This window comes from Eriocheir sinensis, chromosome 40 (genome assembly GCF_024679095.1).
Source record: "Eriocheir sinensis breed Jianghai 21 chromosome 40, ASM2467909v1, whole genome shotgun sequence".
In the NCBI taxonomy this organism is placed as follows: Eukaryota; Metazoa; Arthropoda; class Malacostraca; order Decapoda; family Varunidae; genus Eriocheir; species Eriocheir sinensis.
Genome location: NC_066548.1, coordinates 2,012,656 through 2,030,644, shown reverse-complemented (window position 1 = coordinate 2,030,644; position 17,989 = coordinate 2,012,656). Strand labels below are relative to the sequence as shown.

The window sequence follows — 17,989 nt, the reverse complement described above, 5'->3', positions numbered from 1 at the left end:
TCAGCACTCAGCTTGCAAACACGCTTAAGTTTAATAATAATAATAATAATAATAATAAACTACATAATACTAATAACCCATAACGCCTCGTAGCCATTACAAAAAAGCTAGAAGAGCTCAATGATGTATTTCGGAGTTATCGCGCATGTCCCATTAGTGGATATCATGACAGCCCAAGCCCCAGCAACGATTAAGTATATCATTAAAGGTTTGTTAAGACTGCATGCCAAAATATCTAGCCCCCATAAAACATGAAAAAGATGCCTGGTATCCTACGGTCATAGAAAATTAATGAACTTCGGTGAGCTGGTCAGCGTGATAAGAAAGCTCGAGGTGCGAGGGAAGAATGAAGGATGGGCAGGCAGTTCCCGACACCCCTTCCCACCAACGTAACTATTTGAAGCCGATGGTGGAAATCAAGTGTTGTTACGTAAACTGAGACTTGCTCCATCTGAACTTCAACATTTCGGTGCAGAGCGGTCAGCAATAACACACTAATGCAAACTGACATTATTGACATAAAATGCAAATATCCTCCCGAAATTGACCTCTCTTTCGGCCACCTCTTTAGATTCTTTTTGTGAGCAGCGAGTAGCGGGCTTTTTTTTATTATTGTTTACTTTTTTGTGTGCCCTTGAGCTGTCTCCTTTGTTGTAAAAATAATAATAATAATAATAATAATAATAATAATAATAATATCCTCTGGTTCCGTTCCCCTGCAGCACTAGTGACTTACAGAAGTTTAGCTCTCGCTGCAATCCCATTATGCACAAATATTGGCTACAACCAATCTCTGGGTTTATCAAACAAGACATGTAAAACTCGTAACAATAACATTACAAGACCAAAGAAAAAAGTGATTCCACGTCATACAACATACGAGGTGCACTAAGCCGGAGGGAAAGAGTGAAGCGATTTCGACGTGTCCGAGGATTGGTGTTTTCTGTAGCATTAATATCTTAGAAGCATATATGTAGGCTATGTATGCCATGGCTTACGATTGCGGAAGGTGCACTCCACACCCTGCATTAGCCAAAGATAACGTAGACGAGTCAAGTCAGTGCATGGAGATACAAACAGACCTGTCACTCGTCTCTTCGGGCCAGTCAAAAAAGGCGTGTCATTGAACGCGCCTGAACCTTACTATACTCCCATGTTTTATAGAAAGCACCCAATGTTAACCCGGTAGCAGCGGGGATCATGTTTCTTAATGGTCCCTGCAAGCGAGAAAAATGAGAAAAAATCAACCCTTACACAAACCATTTCATAATATATATCAACGCATTTGTGATCAGGTTATGTATCATCTATTTTGGGGGGTTTATATTATCATGGCACAAATTTGGCCCGTCGCTGCTACACGGTAAAGCCACAAATTTGGCCCGTCGCTGCTACACGGTAAAGCCACAAATTTGGCCCCCCATATATAGTATCTTCAAGTATGGTAGATTATTTATAAACGCCATACAACTTTCTGAAGCTGTTCGTGTTCGGTTTTGGCATTCACAAGTAGTGTTGGAATGGAATGGGCACTGTGAACGTAAGGCCGCTCTGTAACCCTTGACCGACTGGGACATTCCATCAGGGCGCCGCAACTATCATGGTCATATCGCGCCGGAAAAAAAAGTTGATTGATATGATAAAATTGTGGCTATAAATTTCACGATAAAAAATACTTATAACCCTTGAACCCAACGTATAGTATCCATGACGCATACAGTGAAACATCCTCCCTTTGCTGACCGTCAGAAGTCTCATTAGTGTACACAAGGAAAGTATAGGTTTTTGATGCAGAGTTCCTGTTGAGTTGCTCCGTGATTTCCCTTCTCTATGCAGTCAATTTCCGGTGGCGGCGTTAGGGGCTCCTCCCAGGATGACGCCGTGTGAGGGAGTGTCCATGGACCATGCCACATTATCACCTTCCGGGCTGTTTTTTAGGTCTCCCATGAGTCAGAGCAATACTGATCGGCTGTTTTTTTAGGTCTCCCATGAGTCAGAGCAATACTGATCGGCTGTTTTTTTAGGTCTCCCATGAGTCAGAGCAATACTGATCGCTTTTTTAGGTCTCCATGAGTCAGAGCAATACTGATCGGCTGTTTTTTTAGGTCTCCCATGAGTCAGAGCAATACTGATCGGCTGTTTTTTTAGGTCTCCCATGAGTCAGAGCAATACTGATCGGCTGTTTTTTTAGGTCTCCCATGAGTCAGAGCAATACTGATCGGCTGTTTTTTTAGGTCTCCCATGAGTCAGAGCAATACTGATCGGCTGTTTTTTTAGGTCTCCCATGAGTCAGAGCAATACTGATCGGCTGTTTTTTTAGGTCTCCCATGAGTCAGAGCAATACTGATCTGCAACACAACAACACAAATGCTTCCCCGCTTACTGCTCTTCCCCGCCTAAGCATGACACCGACACAAGGTAACTATGTTGACTGATGAACCTTGATGAATGGTACAGTGATGACCTGCCTAGCTACACCACATATTTAAGCGACATTTTACCACAATCCCCCAGACTTTGAAATGGGTCTTGACACTGAAATGTTATGATGTCCCAGAACCCGTAGATGGTCTTTGTCTAGGCAGTGATTCTTTATATCGACTTGGACAATTAAGAGATTACTGATAAGCTCAAAATCACGTCAAAATAATTCTAATGACCCACACTACGACGCCCGACCTTTGAGACAATCGCACCAGTGACGTCAGTGCGAATACGTCGCCCGGCATCTAGGGGTCTGTTCACTGCACCCCCCCCCCTCTCTTTTACCTTCCTCTCATGCATTTGATTTGTTTAGCTTAGGTCAGGCTAAGGTTGGTATTCTTAGACGACCCTGCCTTTCATATCAGCTGTTTTCAAAGGCCAAAATGGAGATCAGTCGGGTTCTAATGAGTGTTTTTGTTGTTTCATGGTAGTACAGAAGAAGGGTTAAACTACCACCAGGGTTATTAAACTACCCCTGAAAAGGCCCACAGCTCCTATGAAACCCTTGTCAAATATGTGTGCTTGGGCGAGGAAGTGTTTAACCCGGTAGCAGCGACGGGCCAAATTTGTGGCTTTACCGTGTACCAGCGACAGGCCAAATTTTTACCATGATATAAACCCCAAAAATAAATGATGCGTAAACTGATCACAAATGCGTTGGTACTATATATTATGAAACGGTTTGCGTGAGTGATGATTTTTTTCTCATTAATTCGCTTAGAGGGGCCTTTAAGATACATGATCCCCGCATCTACCGGGTTAACAATGCGGCCATAAGTCCCATGTATGTATCCCTCCCCTCCTCTGTAAATATCTCCCCTCTTTTCTCAATAACTCTGAATCTGAGGATCGTATTTTAAAACATTTTGTCTCCGAAGTTCACATATTTGACAAGGCTTTCGTATGAGTTTAGGGCATTTCCAGGAGTAGTTTTATGATCCTGGTGGTACTTTGACCCTTCTTCAGTAGCATGAACCTAGAAAAACACTCATCAGAACCCGACTGATTCCTTCTTTGTCCTTTAGAAATAGTTAACCCCTTGATTGCGGATTTCCTACCAGAAGACATCACCAAGCTACAGGAATGCATCAAAAAGCGTCTGCTACAACTCAGTGAAGAAAAATGTAAAGTTCTGCGCCCTGGGAGGGGATATCCAGCGCACCAAAACCACATGGGAAACATTCCACTATCCACCACAGAGGCAGAGAAAGACCTGGGACTATATGTTATCAGGCTACCAGTGAAGGCCAAATCCGTGACAATCGCAGCGGACGGGTTAATGTGAGAAGCGAAAGTGTCTTAAAATACCAGCCTATATCCGAGGGGTTAAAAACATAGATAAGAAAATAAATAAACGAATAAACAAATACACTAAAACCCAGAGCCTGTAAGTTTGGTTCATTCTTTACACTACAAGTTTTTTACCCCGTTCTCTGTTAAGGTCTGTCGTCACATTGTCATTATCTCCTAACTTCCCTGTCTGCTTTCTCCACTTACTCAGACAAATCATATGACAAGTGTTCTTATCTATATTCATTCTCTTCTTTTCGTATGAGCAAACCACTGACACACTTGCCTAGATTCCTCGTTTATGTGCTTTCAAGGACTTTCCGCACACCCCTCCCGCACCCCTTCGTGAAATTCCGACCCTTTTTTTAGTCCCCGTCCAAAAAAGACTATACAGGTAATTCTCAATTTGTGCATACGTTGTTATTTTACGGTTTTTAAAGGTGTGTAGGGAAGGGTGGGTTTGGGGTGGATGAGAGAGAGAGAGAGAGAGAGAGAGAGAGAGAGAGAGAGAGAGAGAGAGAGAGAGAGAGAGACAGACAGACAGACAGACAGACAGACAGACAGACAGACAGAGAGAGAGAGAGAGAGAGAGAGAGAGAGAGAGAGAGAGAGAGAGAGAGAGAGAATGAAAAAAGAAAAAAAAACTCTCCATACACGTAAGCTAACATGACGAATCCCAAATCCTTATCGGTGGGAGGGAGATAGTGGAGATAGCGGTGGGAGAGCTTGACCCAGTTCAAGTCACACTGAACAGGTGAACAAGACTGGCTAGCGGCGTGACTATTCTTCGGCCAAGCACGTCTGTTTAGTCTGTCTGACGAGAGGCGGTGCGGTCAGCTCAGCGGTCAGTAGCCACTAAACATCTGCGGAGACGGACTGCTGAATTAGTGGCCATTAAGCAGTCTGCGTAGGAATGAGGCGAAAGTGCAGGAGAGAGAGAGAGAGAGAGAGAGAGAGAGAGAGAGAGAGAGAGAGAGAGAGAGAGAGAGAGAGAGAGAGAGAGAGAGAAAGGGGGGGGGGTGCATGTTAATAAGGTCGTTCCTCCATGATAAATACATGTTCAATTGAGTAATGAATGCAGACCCCCTAAAAATAAATACCTATCCTTGTAAGAGTCGACCCCCTTCACTAGCTTGTAAAATGAAATAGAATAAAAAAAAATCCCTTTAAATGCACGTACATACGACGAACAGGTGACCATGAGGGAAGGGGGGGAGGGGGGCGAGGGACACTTAGCTTTTTTTTTACAGCAATGGATATAAAAATAATAATAATGAGAAAAAAAACACTAATCACTGCCCCTATACAACAGAGCTTAGAAGAGTGGACAAAAGAGAGGTCAATTTCGGGAGGAGAGGTGACCCGATACTCTCCCTGAACTGTACCCTGAACCCCCGCGAGGAATCTAAAAGCCTTCGCTACATATCTTGCACTTTCTCAATAAACAACCCACGGCGGATATTTACGGAGGTTGCAACTGAGCCTCCACCCTCCGGAAAACCGTCTCTCAGCCAAAACAACCCAGTAGGTTATTTATTGAGAGAGAGAGAGAGAGAGAGAGAGAGAGAGAGAGAGAGAGAGAGCAATATCTACCCCTCCTCCTCGGCTCACCCCCCCAACACCAGCATCATAACACAGGTAGAGGCAAAACATCTCTCCTCTTCCCGTTCTCCCATCCATCGCCACCGTTAGCCTAACCACCACTTGCGGCCCCCACGAATACCTCTTGCGGGAGAAGGCATCAATACACCCTTCCTTCAGCTTCCTCCGTTACCTTACAACACAATGAAGATAAAACGTTGACTTTTATTCTTCAGATTCATGCCACTGGAACGTACAGTCGCCATGGTATCGATCTCACACTAGCACCAACCTAACCAACGCAACGCCATGCCTATAAATGTCCCTCTCACACAATGGAGATGGAACGTTGACTTGTATTCTTCAGATTCATGCCGCTGGAACGTACAATCGCCAAGGTATCGAACTCACTAGCGCTAACCTAACCAACACAGCGCCATGCCTATAAATGTCCCTCTAAGTCTGTTCTATCGACCCATGGGTGTTCGACTGTTTCTCTGACTACATATCTCTCAATAGTTAGTGGAAAATGGTTTATAATACGTAAAAAATGCATATATCGTTGCTTCTTGAGAGTAGTATTGAGTCAGAGTTCCGCCGTCTACCTCCGCACCGACGCACAGGTACCCGGCATCGGAATCTTGCACTCTCTCATCTTATCAGCTATACAGGTCACGAGGCACCGGCAGGAAAGACTGGATCACTAAACCATGCAGCCTCAGTACATGCCCAGAGTCCATGTAGCCTGCCTATCCTTACAACCACCATCACTACTACTACTACTACTACTACTATCCTACTACTACTACTACTACCATCACCATTACTAAGCTATCACCGTTCTTCCTGGCATCTCCTTCACCACACTCGTATCATCACCACTATTGTTATTTCTACCCCAAACACTAGGTATTGAAAAAACGTCTGAGGATACGCGAGTGGGTAAAAAAAACGTTCACTATCACAGTTAAGTAAACAAATTAAGGGACCACTGAGCCATTTAATATTCGGTTCGGTTATTTTCACTTCTCTGGTCCTCCACCCCCCCCCAACCACCACCACCACCAGTGTTGATCTCATAAATCTCTCTCCAGATTGTCTTAAGCCCTAAAACGTTATCTCGTTCATCTGTCAGGCTTGAGTGCGATACGACGAAGTGGATAAATAAAAGGAAAAAATATATATACTGCTTCGACCTTGCCACTAGATGATTCAAAGTGTTAAAAGTAAATATATACGTCTGCCTTTAAGAAAAATGTCAATCTCTTCTCTTGGACTTAAATTTGATAAGCGGATAAAAGAAAAATATATACGGTTCGACCCTTGCCAGACACTATACCCGATTCCTTCATAAGACAAATCAATAGGTCAAAAATAGATGTTCTTTTGCCTGTAGAAAAATCTGTTAATCTCCTAATCCTGAACCTGACATTTGATAAGTGGTGGAATAAAAGAGAATTATATACAGCTTCGACATTTCCCACTCACTACCTGGTTCCTTCATAAGACAAATCAATAGAATGTCAAAAATAAATATGTCTGCCTTAAAAAAAAAATGTCAATCTCTTCCTCTCGAATCTAACTTACATTTGTTCAGTGGTGGAATAAAAGAAAACATACACAGAGACAAATCAATAGAATGTCAAAAATAAATATGTCTGCCTTTAAAAAAAAAAGTCAATCTCTTCCTCTCGAATCTAACTTACATTTGATAAGTGGTGGAATAGAAGAGAATTATATACAGCTTCGACATTTCCCACTCACTACCTGGTTCCTTCATAAGACAAATCAATAGGATGTCAATAATAAATGTTCTTTTGCCTGTAGGAAAATGCCAATCTCTTCCTCTTGACCCTAACTTACATTTGATAAGTGGTGGAATAGAAGAAAATTATATACAGCTTCGACATTTCCCACTCACTACCTGGTTCCTTCATAAGACAAATCAATAGAATGTCAAAAATAAATGTCTGCCTTAAAAAAAAATGTCAGTCTCTTCCTCTCGAATCTAACTTACATTTGATAAGTGGTGGAATAGCATTTCCACTCACTTCCTGGTTCCTTCATAAGACAAATCAATAGGATGTCAATAATAAATGTCCTTTTGCCTGTAGGAAAATGCCAATCTCTTCCTCTTGACCCTAACTTACATTTGATAAGTGGAGGAATAAAAGAAAACATACACTGCTTCGACATTTCCCACTCACTACCTGGTTCCTTCATAAGACAAATCAATAGAATGTCAAAAATAAATGTCTGCCTTAAAAAAAAATGTCAATCTCTTCCTCTCGAATCTAACTTACATTTAATAAGTGGTGGAATAGAAGAAAACATACACTGCTTCATCCCTTACTACTCAACCTGATTCCTTCATAAGACATCAAATGAATGTAAAAAAATAAGTGTTCGTTTGCCTGTGAAAATTCTATCGATCTCCTTCTCTTGAACCTAACTTACTTTTGACTAGTGGATAAGCCTGATATAGCTGTAAGGAAGATACGAGGCTGTAAAAGTTGAAATAGACAAGCTGAAACCAAAAAGCTGTAAAAAAAAATAAGTAGGCCTATTTATGTCTTTGAATATCTGCCAACCTTTTCCTCTTGAACCTAGCTTACATTTGATAGGTGGATAAGCCTGATACAGATGTAAGGAAGATATGAGGCTGTAAATGTTGAAATAGACAAGCTGGAATTCCACCTTATCGCCTTTTAAATCACTCACCTTAATTATGCTGCTATCTAAAGGCCTCAAATCCCACCGTCTTATCTGGCAGCTCACTCAACCGTTTATCAGAGCAGGACAAAAACACCTGCTCTGAGGGGGCCATCACACCCCTTCTGAATAGGACGTGACCAATACTACCAATACTAATACCCATACTACCAATACTAATACCAATACTACCAATACTAATACCAATACCAATACCAACACTAATACTAATACCAATACTAATACCAATACTACCAATACTAATACCAATACTACCAATACTAATACCAATACTACCAATACTAATACCAATACTACCAATACCAATACTACCAATACTAATACTACCAATACTACTAATACTAATACCAATACTACCAATACAAACTCTTCTATACTACTCGTCTGTACTACACTCTTATATAGGGGGCAGCGATTAGCGGGCCTTTTTTCCTCTTTTTTTTATATCCTTGACCTGCTTCCTATACTGTACAAAAAAAAAAAATAATAATAATAGGATCCTCGCACAACCTTGATCCTTCCTGCTCCGGCATTTTCGTTCCTCCTAAACGACTTCAGCTCTTTCAAGGCATCACTTTTATTACATTTATTTTTTTACAAGAGCAGCGTGTAGTGTTGTTTTTTGTATACATAGCTCGGGGTTTGTCTTCCTTACCGTATTAAACACACACACACACACACACACACACACACACACACACACACACACACCAGCTTGCAGAATCCATCACGCACGTTCTATAAATTATCAAGAAGCTGGAAAAGGAATGTGTGTGTGGAGAGAGAGAGAGAGAGAGAGAGAGAGAGAGCGCACAAGTGCAGTCTCCCTGTGTACCGTAGTCTCGCTCCTGGTCTCGCTAATCAAACACACGACTCAACAAGCGAAGCAGTGCTGGGAAGTCTTGCTCAGAGCCCTCAGCACCGCGCCCGACCAACACGCCAAGGGATGTTTTTTTTTTCGTCTTGTCGTGTGTTAACAGTAAAGACAGACAGACCAAGGGCGAAACACACACGCAAAAAAACAATAAACAAAAGACGACTGCAATACGTAATAACAAATGTAACAATGAGATAGTTTTAAAGATGGTGAAAGTGATCAAATTTACCGTGCTCCGTTTTTTTCGTCTTGACTGTAAAAATAAAAAAAGGACAATGGGCGAAACAAAACTATATAAAAGAAGTCTGCAACCCGTAATCATAACTTTAAAGATGGCAAACGAGTGATCAAATTTACCGTTCAACTTTTTCCGTCTTCTGGTTACGATAAAAACAGACGAAGGGGGAAACTAAAATAAATAAAGTTAATAAAAGAAGCCCGCAATACGTAATCATAACTTTAAAGATGTCAAAACGAGTGATCAAATTTACCGTTCAACTTTTTCCGTCTTCTGGTTACGATAAAAACAGACGAAGGGGGAAACTAAAATAAATAAATAAGTAAATAAAAGAAGCCCGCAATACGTAATCATAACTTTAAAGATGGCAAACGAGTGATCAAATTTACCGTTCAACTTTTTCCGTCTTCTGGTTACGATAAAAACAGACGAAGGGGGAAACTAAAATAAATAAAGTTAATAAAAGAAGCCCGCAATACCTAATCATAACTTTAAAGATGGCAAACGAGTGATCAAATTTATCGTTCAACTTTTTCCGTCTTCTGGTTACGATAAAAACAGACGAAGGGGGAAACTAAAATAAATAAATAAGTAAATAAAAGAAGCCCGCAATACCTAATCATAACTTTAAAGATGGCAAAACGAGTGATCAAATTTACCGTTCAACTTTTTCCGTCTTCTTGTTACGATAAAAAACTGACGAAGGGGGAAACTAAAATAAATAAACAAGTTAATAAAAGATGCCCGCAATACGTAACGATGACTTTAAAGATGACAAAAAGTGTTCAAATTTACTGTTATTTTTTATATTCGTCTTCTGTTTACGGTAAGAAGTCAGACCATGGGCGAAAGTTGGAAAGTTTCGTTTAGTCGGCGCAACATCTTTGGAAAGTTTCGTTTAATCGGCGCAACATCTTTGGAAAGTTTCGTTTAGTCGGCGCAACATCTTTGGAAAGTTTCGTTTAGTCGGCGCAACATCTGTGGTCATATGCCGGAGAGAGACAGAAGGGGAAGGAATTATAGGAGAAGGGAACAGACCCCAGGAGACGGGACACAACCCCCGATTAATACCTGGTGCCCACTCACTGCTGGGTGGACAGGGGCGTAGGGTATTGGAAAAGCCGCCCAAATTTTTCCACTCCGCCCGGAAATCGAACCCGGGCTCTCTTGGTTGTGAGCCGAGTGTGCTAACCACTGCACCACGAAGCCCCCGGACAAGGGCGAAACAACAACAAAAAAAAAACTAAAAGAAGCCCGCAACACGTAATCATAACTAAAGATTTTAAAACTGTGATCAAATATCCTACAGGTGTCCTCGTATACTCTTCTCTTGAAAGGCAAAGTAAAGGTGAAGTTGGGGGCATACGCTATAGCTGCGCGTGGCCTTGGTGTCCATCTCCGTCGCACTGAAAGGTAGTTGGGTGCAAATGGCAAAGCTTCGTCTCCAAGAACACCGATTTCCACTTTGCTTCGTCTCCAAGAACACCGATTTCCACTTTGCTTCGTCTCCAAGAACACCGATTTCCACTTTGTTTCGTCTCCAAGAACACCGATTTCCACTTGGTTTCGTCTCCAAGAACACCGATTTCCACTTTGTTTCGTCTCCAAGAACACCGATTTCCACTTTGTTTCGTCTCCAAGAACACCGATTTCCACTTTGTTTCGTCTCCAAGAACACCGATTTCCACTTTGTTTCGTCTCCAAGAACACCGATTTCCACTTTGTTTCGTCTCCAAGAACACCGATTTCCACTTTGTTTCGTCTCCAAGAACACCGATTTCCACTTTGTTTCGTCTCCAAGAACACCGATTTCCACTTTGTTTCGTCCCCAAGAACACCGATTTCCACTTTGTTTCGTCTCCAAGAACACCGATTTCCACTTTGCTTCGTCTCCAAGAACACCGATTTCCACTTTGCTTCGTCTCCAAGAACACCGATTTCCACTTTGTTTCGTCCCCAAGAACACCGATTTCCACTTTGTTTCGTCTCCAAGAACACCGATTTCCACTTTGTTTCGTCTCCAAGAACACCGATTTCCACTTTGCTTCGTCTCCAAGAACACCGATTTCCACTTTGCTTCGTCTCCAAGAACACCGATTTCCACTTTGTTTCGTCTCCAAGAACACCGATTTCCACTTTGTTTCGTCCCCAAGAACACCGATTTCCACTTTGTTTCGTCCCCAAGAACACCGATTTCCACTTTGTTTCGTCTCCAAGAACACCGATTTCCACTTGGTTTCGTCTCCAAGAACACCGATTTCCACTTTGCTTCATCTCCAAGAACACCGATTTTCACTTTGCTTCGTCTCCAAGAACACCGATTTCCACTTTGCTTCGTCTCCAAGAACACCGATTTCCACTTTGCTTCATCTCCAAGAACACCGATTTCCACTTTGCTTCGTCTCCAAGAACACCGATTTCCACTTTGTTTCGTCTCCAAGAACACCGATTTCCACTTTGTTTCGTCTCCAAGAACACCGATTTCCACTTTGTTTCGTCTCCAAGAACACCGATTTTCACTTTGCTTCGTCTCCAAGAACACCGATTTCCACTTTGTTTCGTCTCCAAGAACACCGATTTCGACGACATTCTTGCACGTCAATTGTCACCCACACGACTACCAATACCTACAAACTTTCACACTACTACTACTACTACTACTACTACTACTACTGCCACTTCCTGATACGCCACAACAGGCTTCACCACTTCATCTACTACATATACTACGCCTTGGATTCATATGCCGTTACTGAAGTCTGCCTGGAAGCATCGGTAAAACTGTGCAGCCGGATTCCAAACATTCTTGCAGCGGGGAGGAGAGTGGGGAGGAGGAGGGGAGGGGGGAAAAGCGTGTCGGGTGCGGAGACGTGAGGTAGGAGAGAGGTGAGGTGGGGAGTGTGATGACGCAAGACCCACCTACCTCCGCCTCCCCCTTTCTCCCTCTCGTCTGGGAGGGAGAATGGCGGGTGACGGGAGAGAAAAGTACTCGCTCGCGTGTCAGGGATTAAGCAGCACAAAGAGACCACTGTGTTCCTTACGAGATCATGGACGTCCATTATGAGACTTGAGTTACGAGAGTCTTAGAGAAGCGGAAGTTACGTATCTCGGTTAAGACGTGTAAGGGAGGAAATGGTGTGCGTTTACGTGTGAGGAATAACTACATTGAATATCGCGATGGAGAAGCGGGAGTTACGAAGCTCGGTTAAAACAGCATCGTAAGAGAGGGAATGGTGTGTGTTTACGTGTGAGGAATAACTGCATTGAATATCGCGATGGAGAAGCGGGAGTTACGAAGCTCGGTTAAAACAGCATCGTAAGAGAGGGAATGGTGTGGGTTTGCGTGTGAGGAATAACTACATTGAATATCGCGATGGAGAAGCGGGAGTTACGAAGCTCGGTTAAAACAGCATCGTAAGAGAGGGAATGGTGTGGGTTTACGTGTGAGGAATAACTTCATTGAATATCGCGATGGAGAAGCGGGAGTTACGAAGCCCGGTTAAGACAGCATCGTAAGAGAGGAAATGGTGTGCGTTTACGTGTGAGGAATAACTTCATTGAATATCGCGATGGAGAAGCGGGAGTTACGAAGCTCGGTTAAGACAGCATCGTAAAAGAGGGAATGGTGTGCGTTTACGTGTGAGGAATAACTACATTGAATATCGCGATGGAGAAGCGGGAGTTACGAAGCTCGAAGACAGCATCGTAAGAGAGGGAATGGTGTGGGTTTGCGTGTGAGGAATAACTACATTGAATATCGCGATGGAGAAGCGGGAGTTACGAAGCTCGGTTAAGACAGCATCGTAAGGGAGAAATGGTGTGCGTTTACGTGAGGAATAACATTGAATATCGCGATGGAGAAGCGGGAGTTACGAAGCTCGGTTAAGACAGCATCGTAAGAGAGGGAATGGTGTGGGTTTACGTGTGAGGAATAACTACATTGAATATCGCGATGGAGAAGCGGGAGTTACGAAGCTCGGTTAAGACAGCATCGTAAGGGAGGAAATGGTGTGCGTTTACGTGTGAGGAATAACTACATTGAATATCGCGATGGAGAAGCGGGAGTTACGAAGCTCGGTTAAAACAGCATCGTAAGAGAGGGAATGGTGTGGGTTTACGTGTGAGGAATAACTACATTGAATATCGCGATGGAGAAGCGGGAGTTACGAAGCTCGGTTAAGACGTGTAAGGGAGGAAATGGTGCGCGTTTACGTGTGAGGAATAACTACATTGAATATCGCGATGGAGAAGCGGGAGTTACGAAGCTCGGTTAAAACAGCATCGTAAGAGAGGGAATGGTGTGGGTTTACGTGTGAGGAATAAGGAAACTACACTGAATTACGAGTCTTGAAGAACCGAGTGTTACGCAGCTCGGTTAAGACAGTAACACCAGAGAAAATGTATAATGTACGTTTGGGAGAAATAAGGAAACTATAGGTCGGTATTATAAGATACTTTCGCTTCTCACATTAACAATTTCTCAAGGTTAAAGAGGGGGTCAGTCGGTTTCTAATGAGTGTTTCCTTAGGTTCACGGTACAGAAGAAGGGTCAAACTAACACCAGGGTCATAAAACTACTACTGGAAATGCCCACAACTCCTACGAAAGCCTTGTCAAATATGTGTTCTTGGGCGGCGAAATGTCTTAAAATACGACTCTACATCTTTAAACTATGAGTCGACGAAGAGTGAGGCATTGGTGCGAGTTTGCGTGCGAGACAATAATGATAAAACTACATCCTTAAGTACAGGTCGTGAAAGCCAATTGCACTTCCTCATATACATAGAAAACAAAACACCAGACAGAGGAACACAGCTCTTATTAGTACGGTCAGTAGGCTTCAAAATGGACCATGAGGGTGATAGTTTACCCGGTAGCAGCGACGGGCCTTACTACCTCAACTAACACCTCACTTCTCTTGCAGACTCCTTACGTTATGTTCTTGTAGCCACCACGCCACTATACACGCAACCACCACCACCACTATAATCATCATCCTTCACAACCACTCTACCATACACGCCTCCCTCAAACCCCCATCACCACCACCACCATGACCAGGAAGCGAAGGACACGCCTGCTCAGGAATGTATGGGTGGCAGGGGAAGGATACACAAGGAAATACAATAATAGCAACGTGAAGTACCATTTCTACGAACCCTTTTATCCCGTTATCTGTAAGTAAGTTTTCCCGTCTGCATGATTTATGGTGAGAGGCTTATGGCGAGAGGCTAATCTGTTTGTGTTCCTGCTGTGGGAAGGACGCCATTATACACAAGGAAATACAATAATAGCAACGTGAAGTCCCATTTCCACGAACCTTTTTATCCCGTTATCTGTATGTAAGTTTTCCCGTCTGCATGATTTATGGCGAGAGGCTTATGGCGAGAGGCTAATATGTCTGTGTTCCTGCTCTGGGAAGGACGTCATATACACAAGGAAATACAATAATAGCAACGTGAAGTCCCATTTCCACGAGCCTTTTTATCCCGTTATCTGTAAGTAAGTTTTCCCGTCTGCATGATTTATGGTGAGAGGCTTATGGCGAGAGGCTAATCTGTTTGTGTTCCTGCTCTGGGAAGGACGCCATTATACACAAGGAAATACAATAATAGCAACGTGAAGTCCCATTTCCACGAAGCTTTTTATCCCGCTATCTATATGTAAGTTTTCCCGTCTGCATGATTTATGGTGAGAGGCTTATGGCGAGAGGCTAATCTGTTTGTGTTCTTGCTGTGGGAAGGACGCCATTATACACAAGGAAATACAATAATAGCAACGTGAAGTCCCATTTCCACGAAGCTTTTTATCCCGCTATCTATATGTAAGTTTTCCCGTCTGCATGATTTATGGCGAGAGGCTTATGGCGAGAGGCTAATCTGTTTGTGTTCTTGCTGTGGGAAGGACGCCATTATACACAAGGAAATACAATAATAGCAACGTGAAGTCCCATTTCTACGAACCTTTTTATCCCGCTATCTATATGTAAGTTTTCTCGTCTGCATGATTTATGGTGAGAGGCTTATGGCGAGAGGCTAATCTGTTTGTGTTCCTGCTGTGGGAAGGACGCCATTATACACAAGGAAATACAATAATAGCAACGTGAAGTCCCATTTCTACGAACCTTTTTATCCCGTTATCTGTAAGTAAGTTTTCTCGTCTGCATGATTTATGGTGAGAGGCTTATGGCGAGAGGCTAATCTGTTTGTGTTCCTGCTGTGGGAAGGACGTCATTATACACGAGGAAATACAATAATAGCAACGTGAAGTCCCATTTCCACGAAGCTTTTTATCCCGTTATCTGTATGTAAGTTTTCCCGTCTGCATGATTTATGGCGAGAGGCTTATGGCGAGAGGCTAATCTGTTTGTGTTCCTGCTCTGGGAAGGACGCCATTATACACAAGGAAATACAATAATAGCAACGTGAAGTCCCATTTCCACGAGCCTTTTTATCCCGTTATCTGTAAGTAAGTTTTCCCGTCTGCATGATTTATGGCGAGAGGCTTATGGCGAGAGGCTAATCTGTTTGTGTTCTTGCTGTGGAGGTTGAGGTATCGGGGAGCAAAAAACCCAAGGCCTCCTCACTCTTGTAATCACCTGCCTCACACACCTATGCACAAGCCCCACCAGACACTAGACACCATTCATATGCCGCAGTAAACACATGTAGTAAACGTTTGGGTCGACACTGCAAGCCCTGAGGAACACCAAGATAGGTCACACACACAAACCCACATACACACACACACATAGAAGTCCATAATCACCGTAGACTATATAGAACACATTAAAGCACTATACATCTCCACTAACACTGCCATACATATCTTAGCCTTCCCAAAAGTCACCTGTCGAAACAATAGATACTCACGTGGTTACAATCAAGGCTCACGGAAGCTTGTCAACACAGGAAGGACGTCATATACACAAGGAAATACAATAATAGCAACGTGAAGTCCCATTTCTACGAACCTTTTTATCCCGTTATCTGTATGTAAACTTTCCCGTCATTTGATATCACCACACGAACCCCTTCACAAAAAAATGCACCACTGACGAAAGCTGACCCACCATTCTCACTCTTCTCCGTTCACAGAATCACTCGTCCAGTCTGCACATGACCAACGAGAACTTCTCAATGCAGTACACAGGAGCCTCAACCAGTACCCAGACCCCCACAAACACACTGACGAAAGCTGACCCTCCCTTCACAGCATCACTCGTCCAGTCTGCACATGGCCAACGAGAACTCCTCAATGCAGTACACAGATCCCTTCACAGCATCACTCGTCCAGTCTGCACATGGCCAACGAGAACTCCTCAATGCAGTACACAGGAGCCTCAACCAGTACCCAGATCCCCACAAACACACTGACGAAAGCTGACCCTCCCTTCACAGCATCACTCGTCCAGTCTGCACATGACCCACGAGAACTCATCAATGCAGTACACAGGAGCCTCACACAGTACCCAGACCCCCACAAATACGCTGACGTAAGCTGACCCTCCCTTCTCACCGCCTTCCACAGCACCTCCCGTATAGCCTGCACATGCCCAAAGGGACTTGTCAAGGCAGGCAGGGTACAGGAATAACAAACAACACACGGAATGTTCAGCTACAATATTTCTACACTCTTATACGCATGACCGACGCGCCATTCCTTGCTCTCGTATAACTTGCACGTGCCCATATGAACTTGTCAAGGTATGGTGCAGGAATAACAATTAGCACACGAAATGCACAGGTACAATATTTCTACACTCTTATACGCATTACCGACGCACCATCCTTTTGATTTCACGGCACCATGGATTCGTCAACACACTGCACACATACCCACCAAAGCTTGTCAATGAAACACGTACTATACTTGAATCAACACACGAAAATGCACCCCTATATACACAACGCCTTTTCACTCCACTACAAATCCACACTGCTCACGGAATCAAGTCAGTCTTCACGGCATCATGGACTCGTCAACACACTACACACATACCCACGAGAGCTTGTCAATGTAACACGTATACTTGAATCAACACACGAAAATACACTCCTATATACACAACGCCTTTTCACTCCACTACAAATCCACACTGCTCACGGAATTGAGTCTATCTCCACCCCAGGTCTCTCACTGCACTGATCACCACTCGCACTCACTTCCCGTATCCACAGAGGCTTATCAAGGCACTACACAGGAATCATAATCGAGGCACTGCACTCACACAATCGACGCATCACCTTACCCCAATACACAATCAACGCATTACGCCTCCACGATCAACGTATCACCACCACATATTCGAAGCATTTCACCGCCCATGAACACACATTTGACAAGGCTTTCGTAGGAGTTGTGGGCATTTCCAGGAGTAGTTTTATGACCCTGGTGGTAATGTGACCCTTCTTCTGTACCGTGAACCTAAAGAACCACTCATTAGAACCTGATTGACCTCTCTTTGACCTTTAGAAATAGCTGAAATGAAAAGCGAAAATACCGATCTAAATCCCTTCCACTCATTAGAACCTGATTGACCCCCTCTTTGATCTTTAGAAATAGCTGAAATGAAAAGCGAAAATACCGATCTAAATCCCTTCCACGGTCACTCACAGCCGCCAAGCAACCCTTCCCTCTCACAGCACGACTCACCGCACACTCTTCAGACGCACAGACGTACCCTCAGTGCTTGTCGACGCAGTATACCAGAGGCGCAATCACCACACCACACCCTTACACAAACACGCAACACCCAGGAAGCCAACCCAGCGCGCACCTTGCCA

General features: G+C 43.5%; 2 protein-coding genes across 7 annotated transcripts in view; both read right to left on the bottom strand.

The window, feature by feature from the left end:
- LOC127009193 (epidermal growth factor receptor kinase substrate 8-like) overlaps positions 1-17,989 on the bottom strand; it is a 121,524-nt gene that overhangs the window by 62,766 nt on the left and 40,769 nt on the right. The window contains exon 1 of one of the 6 annotated variants that reach the window (XM_050882025.1): positions 17,887-17,910. The exons of 4 other annotated variants lie outside the window; for them this stretch is intronic. The gene's annotated coding sequence lies outside the window, so the exon portion shown is untranslated. Of the gene's footprint in view, positions 1-17,309; positions 17,375-17,886; positions 17,911-17,989 lie in introns of those variants that run through there. One more of the 6 variants, XM_050882023.1, reaches the window with a different exon arrangement.
- Positions 7,453-13,009, bottom strand: LOC127009194 (uncharacterized). The gene is made up of 2 exons (XM_050882026.1): positions 9,819-13,009; positions 7,453-9,682 (listed from the first exon to the last, which is right to left on the bottom strand). The coding sequence occupies exon 1, from the start codon at positions 11,475-11,477 to the stop codon at positions 10,221-10,223; it is 1,257 nt and encodes a 418-aa protein (XP_050737983.1). The 5' UTR covers positions 11,478-13,009; the 3' UTR covers positions 7,453-9,682; positions 9,819-10,220.

Bases quoted from the DNA above. Each gene is read 5' to 3' on its own strand.
- LOC127009194 (XM_050882026.1), bottom strand. From the start codon at position 11,477: ATGAAGCAAAGTGGAAATCGGTGTTCTTGGAGACGAAACCAAGTGGAA.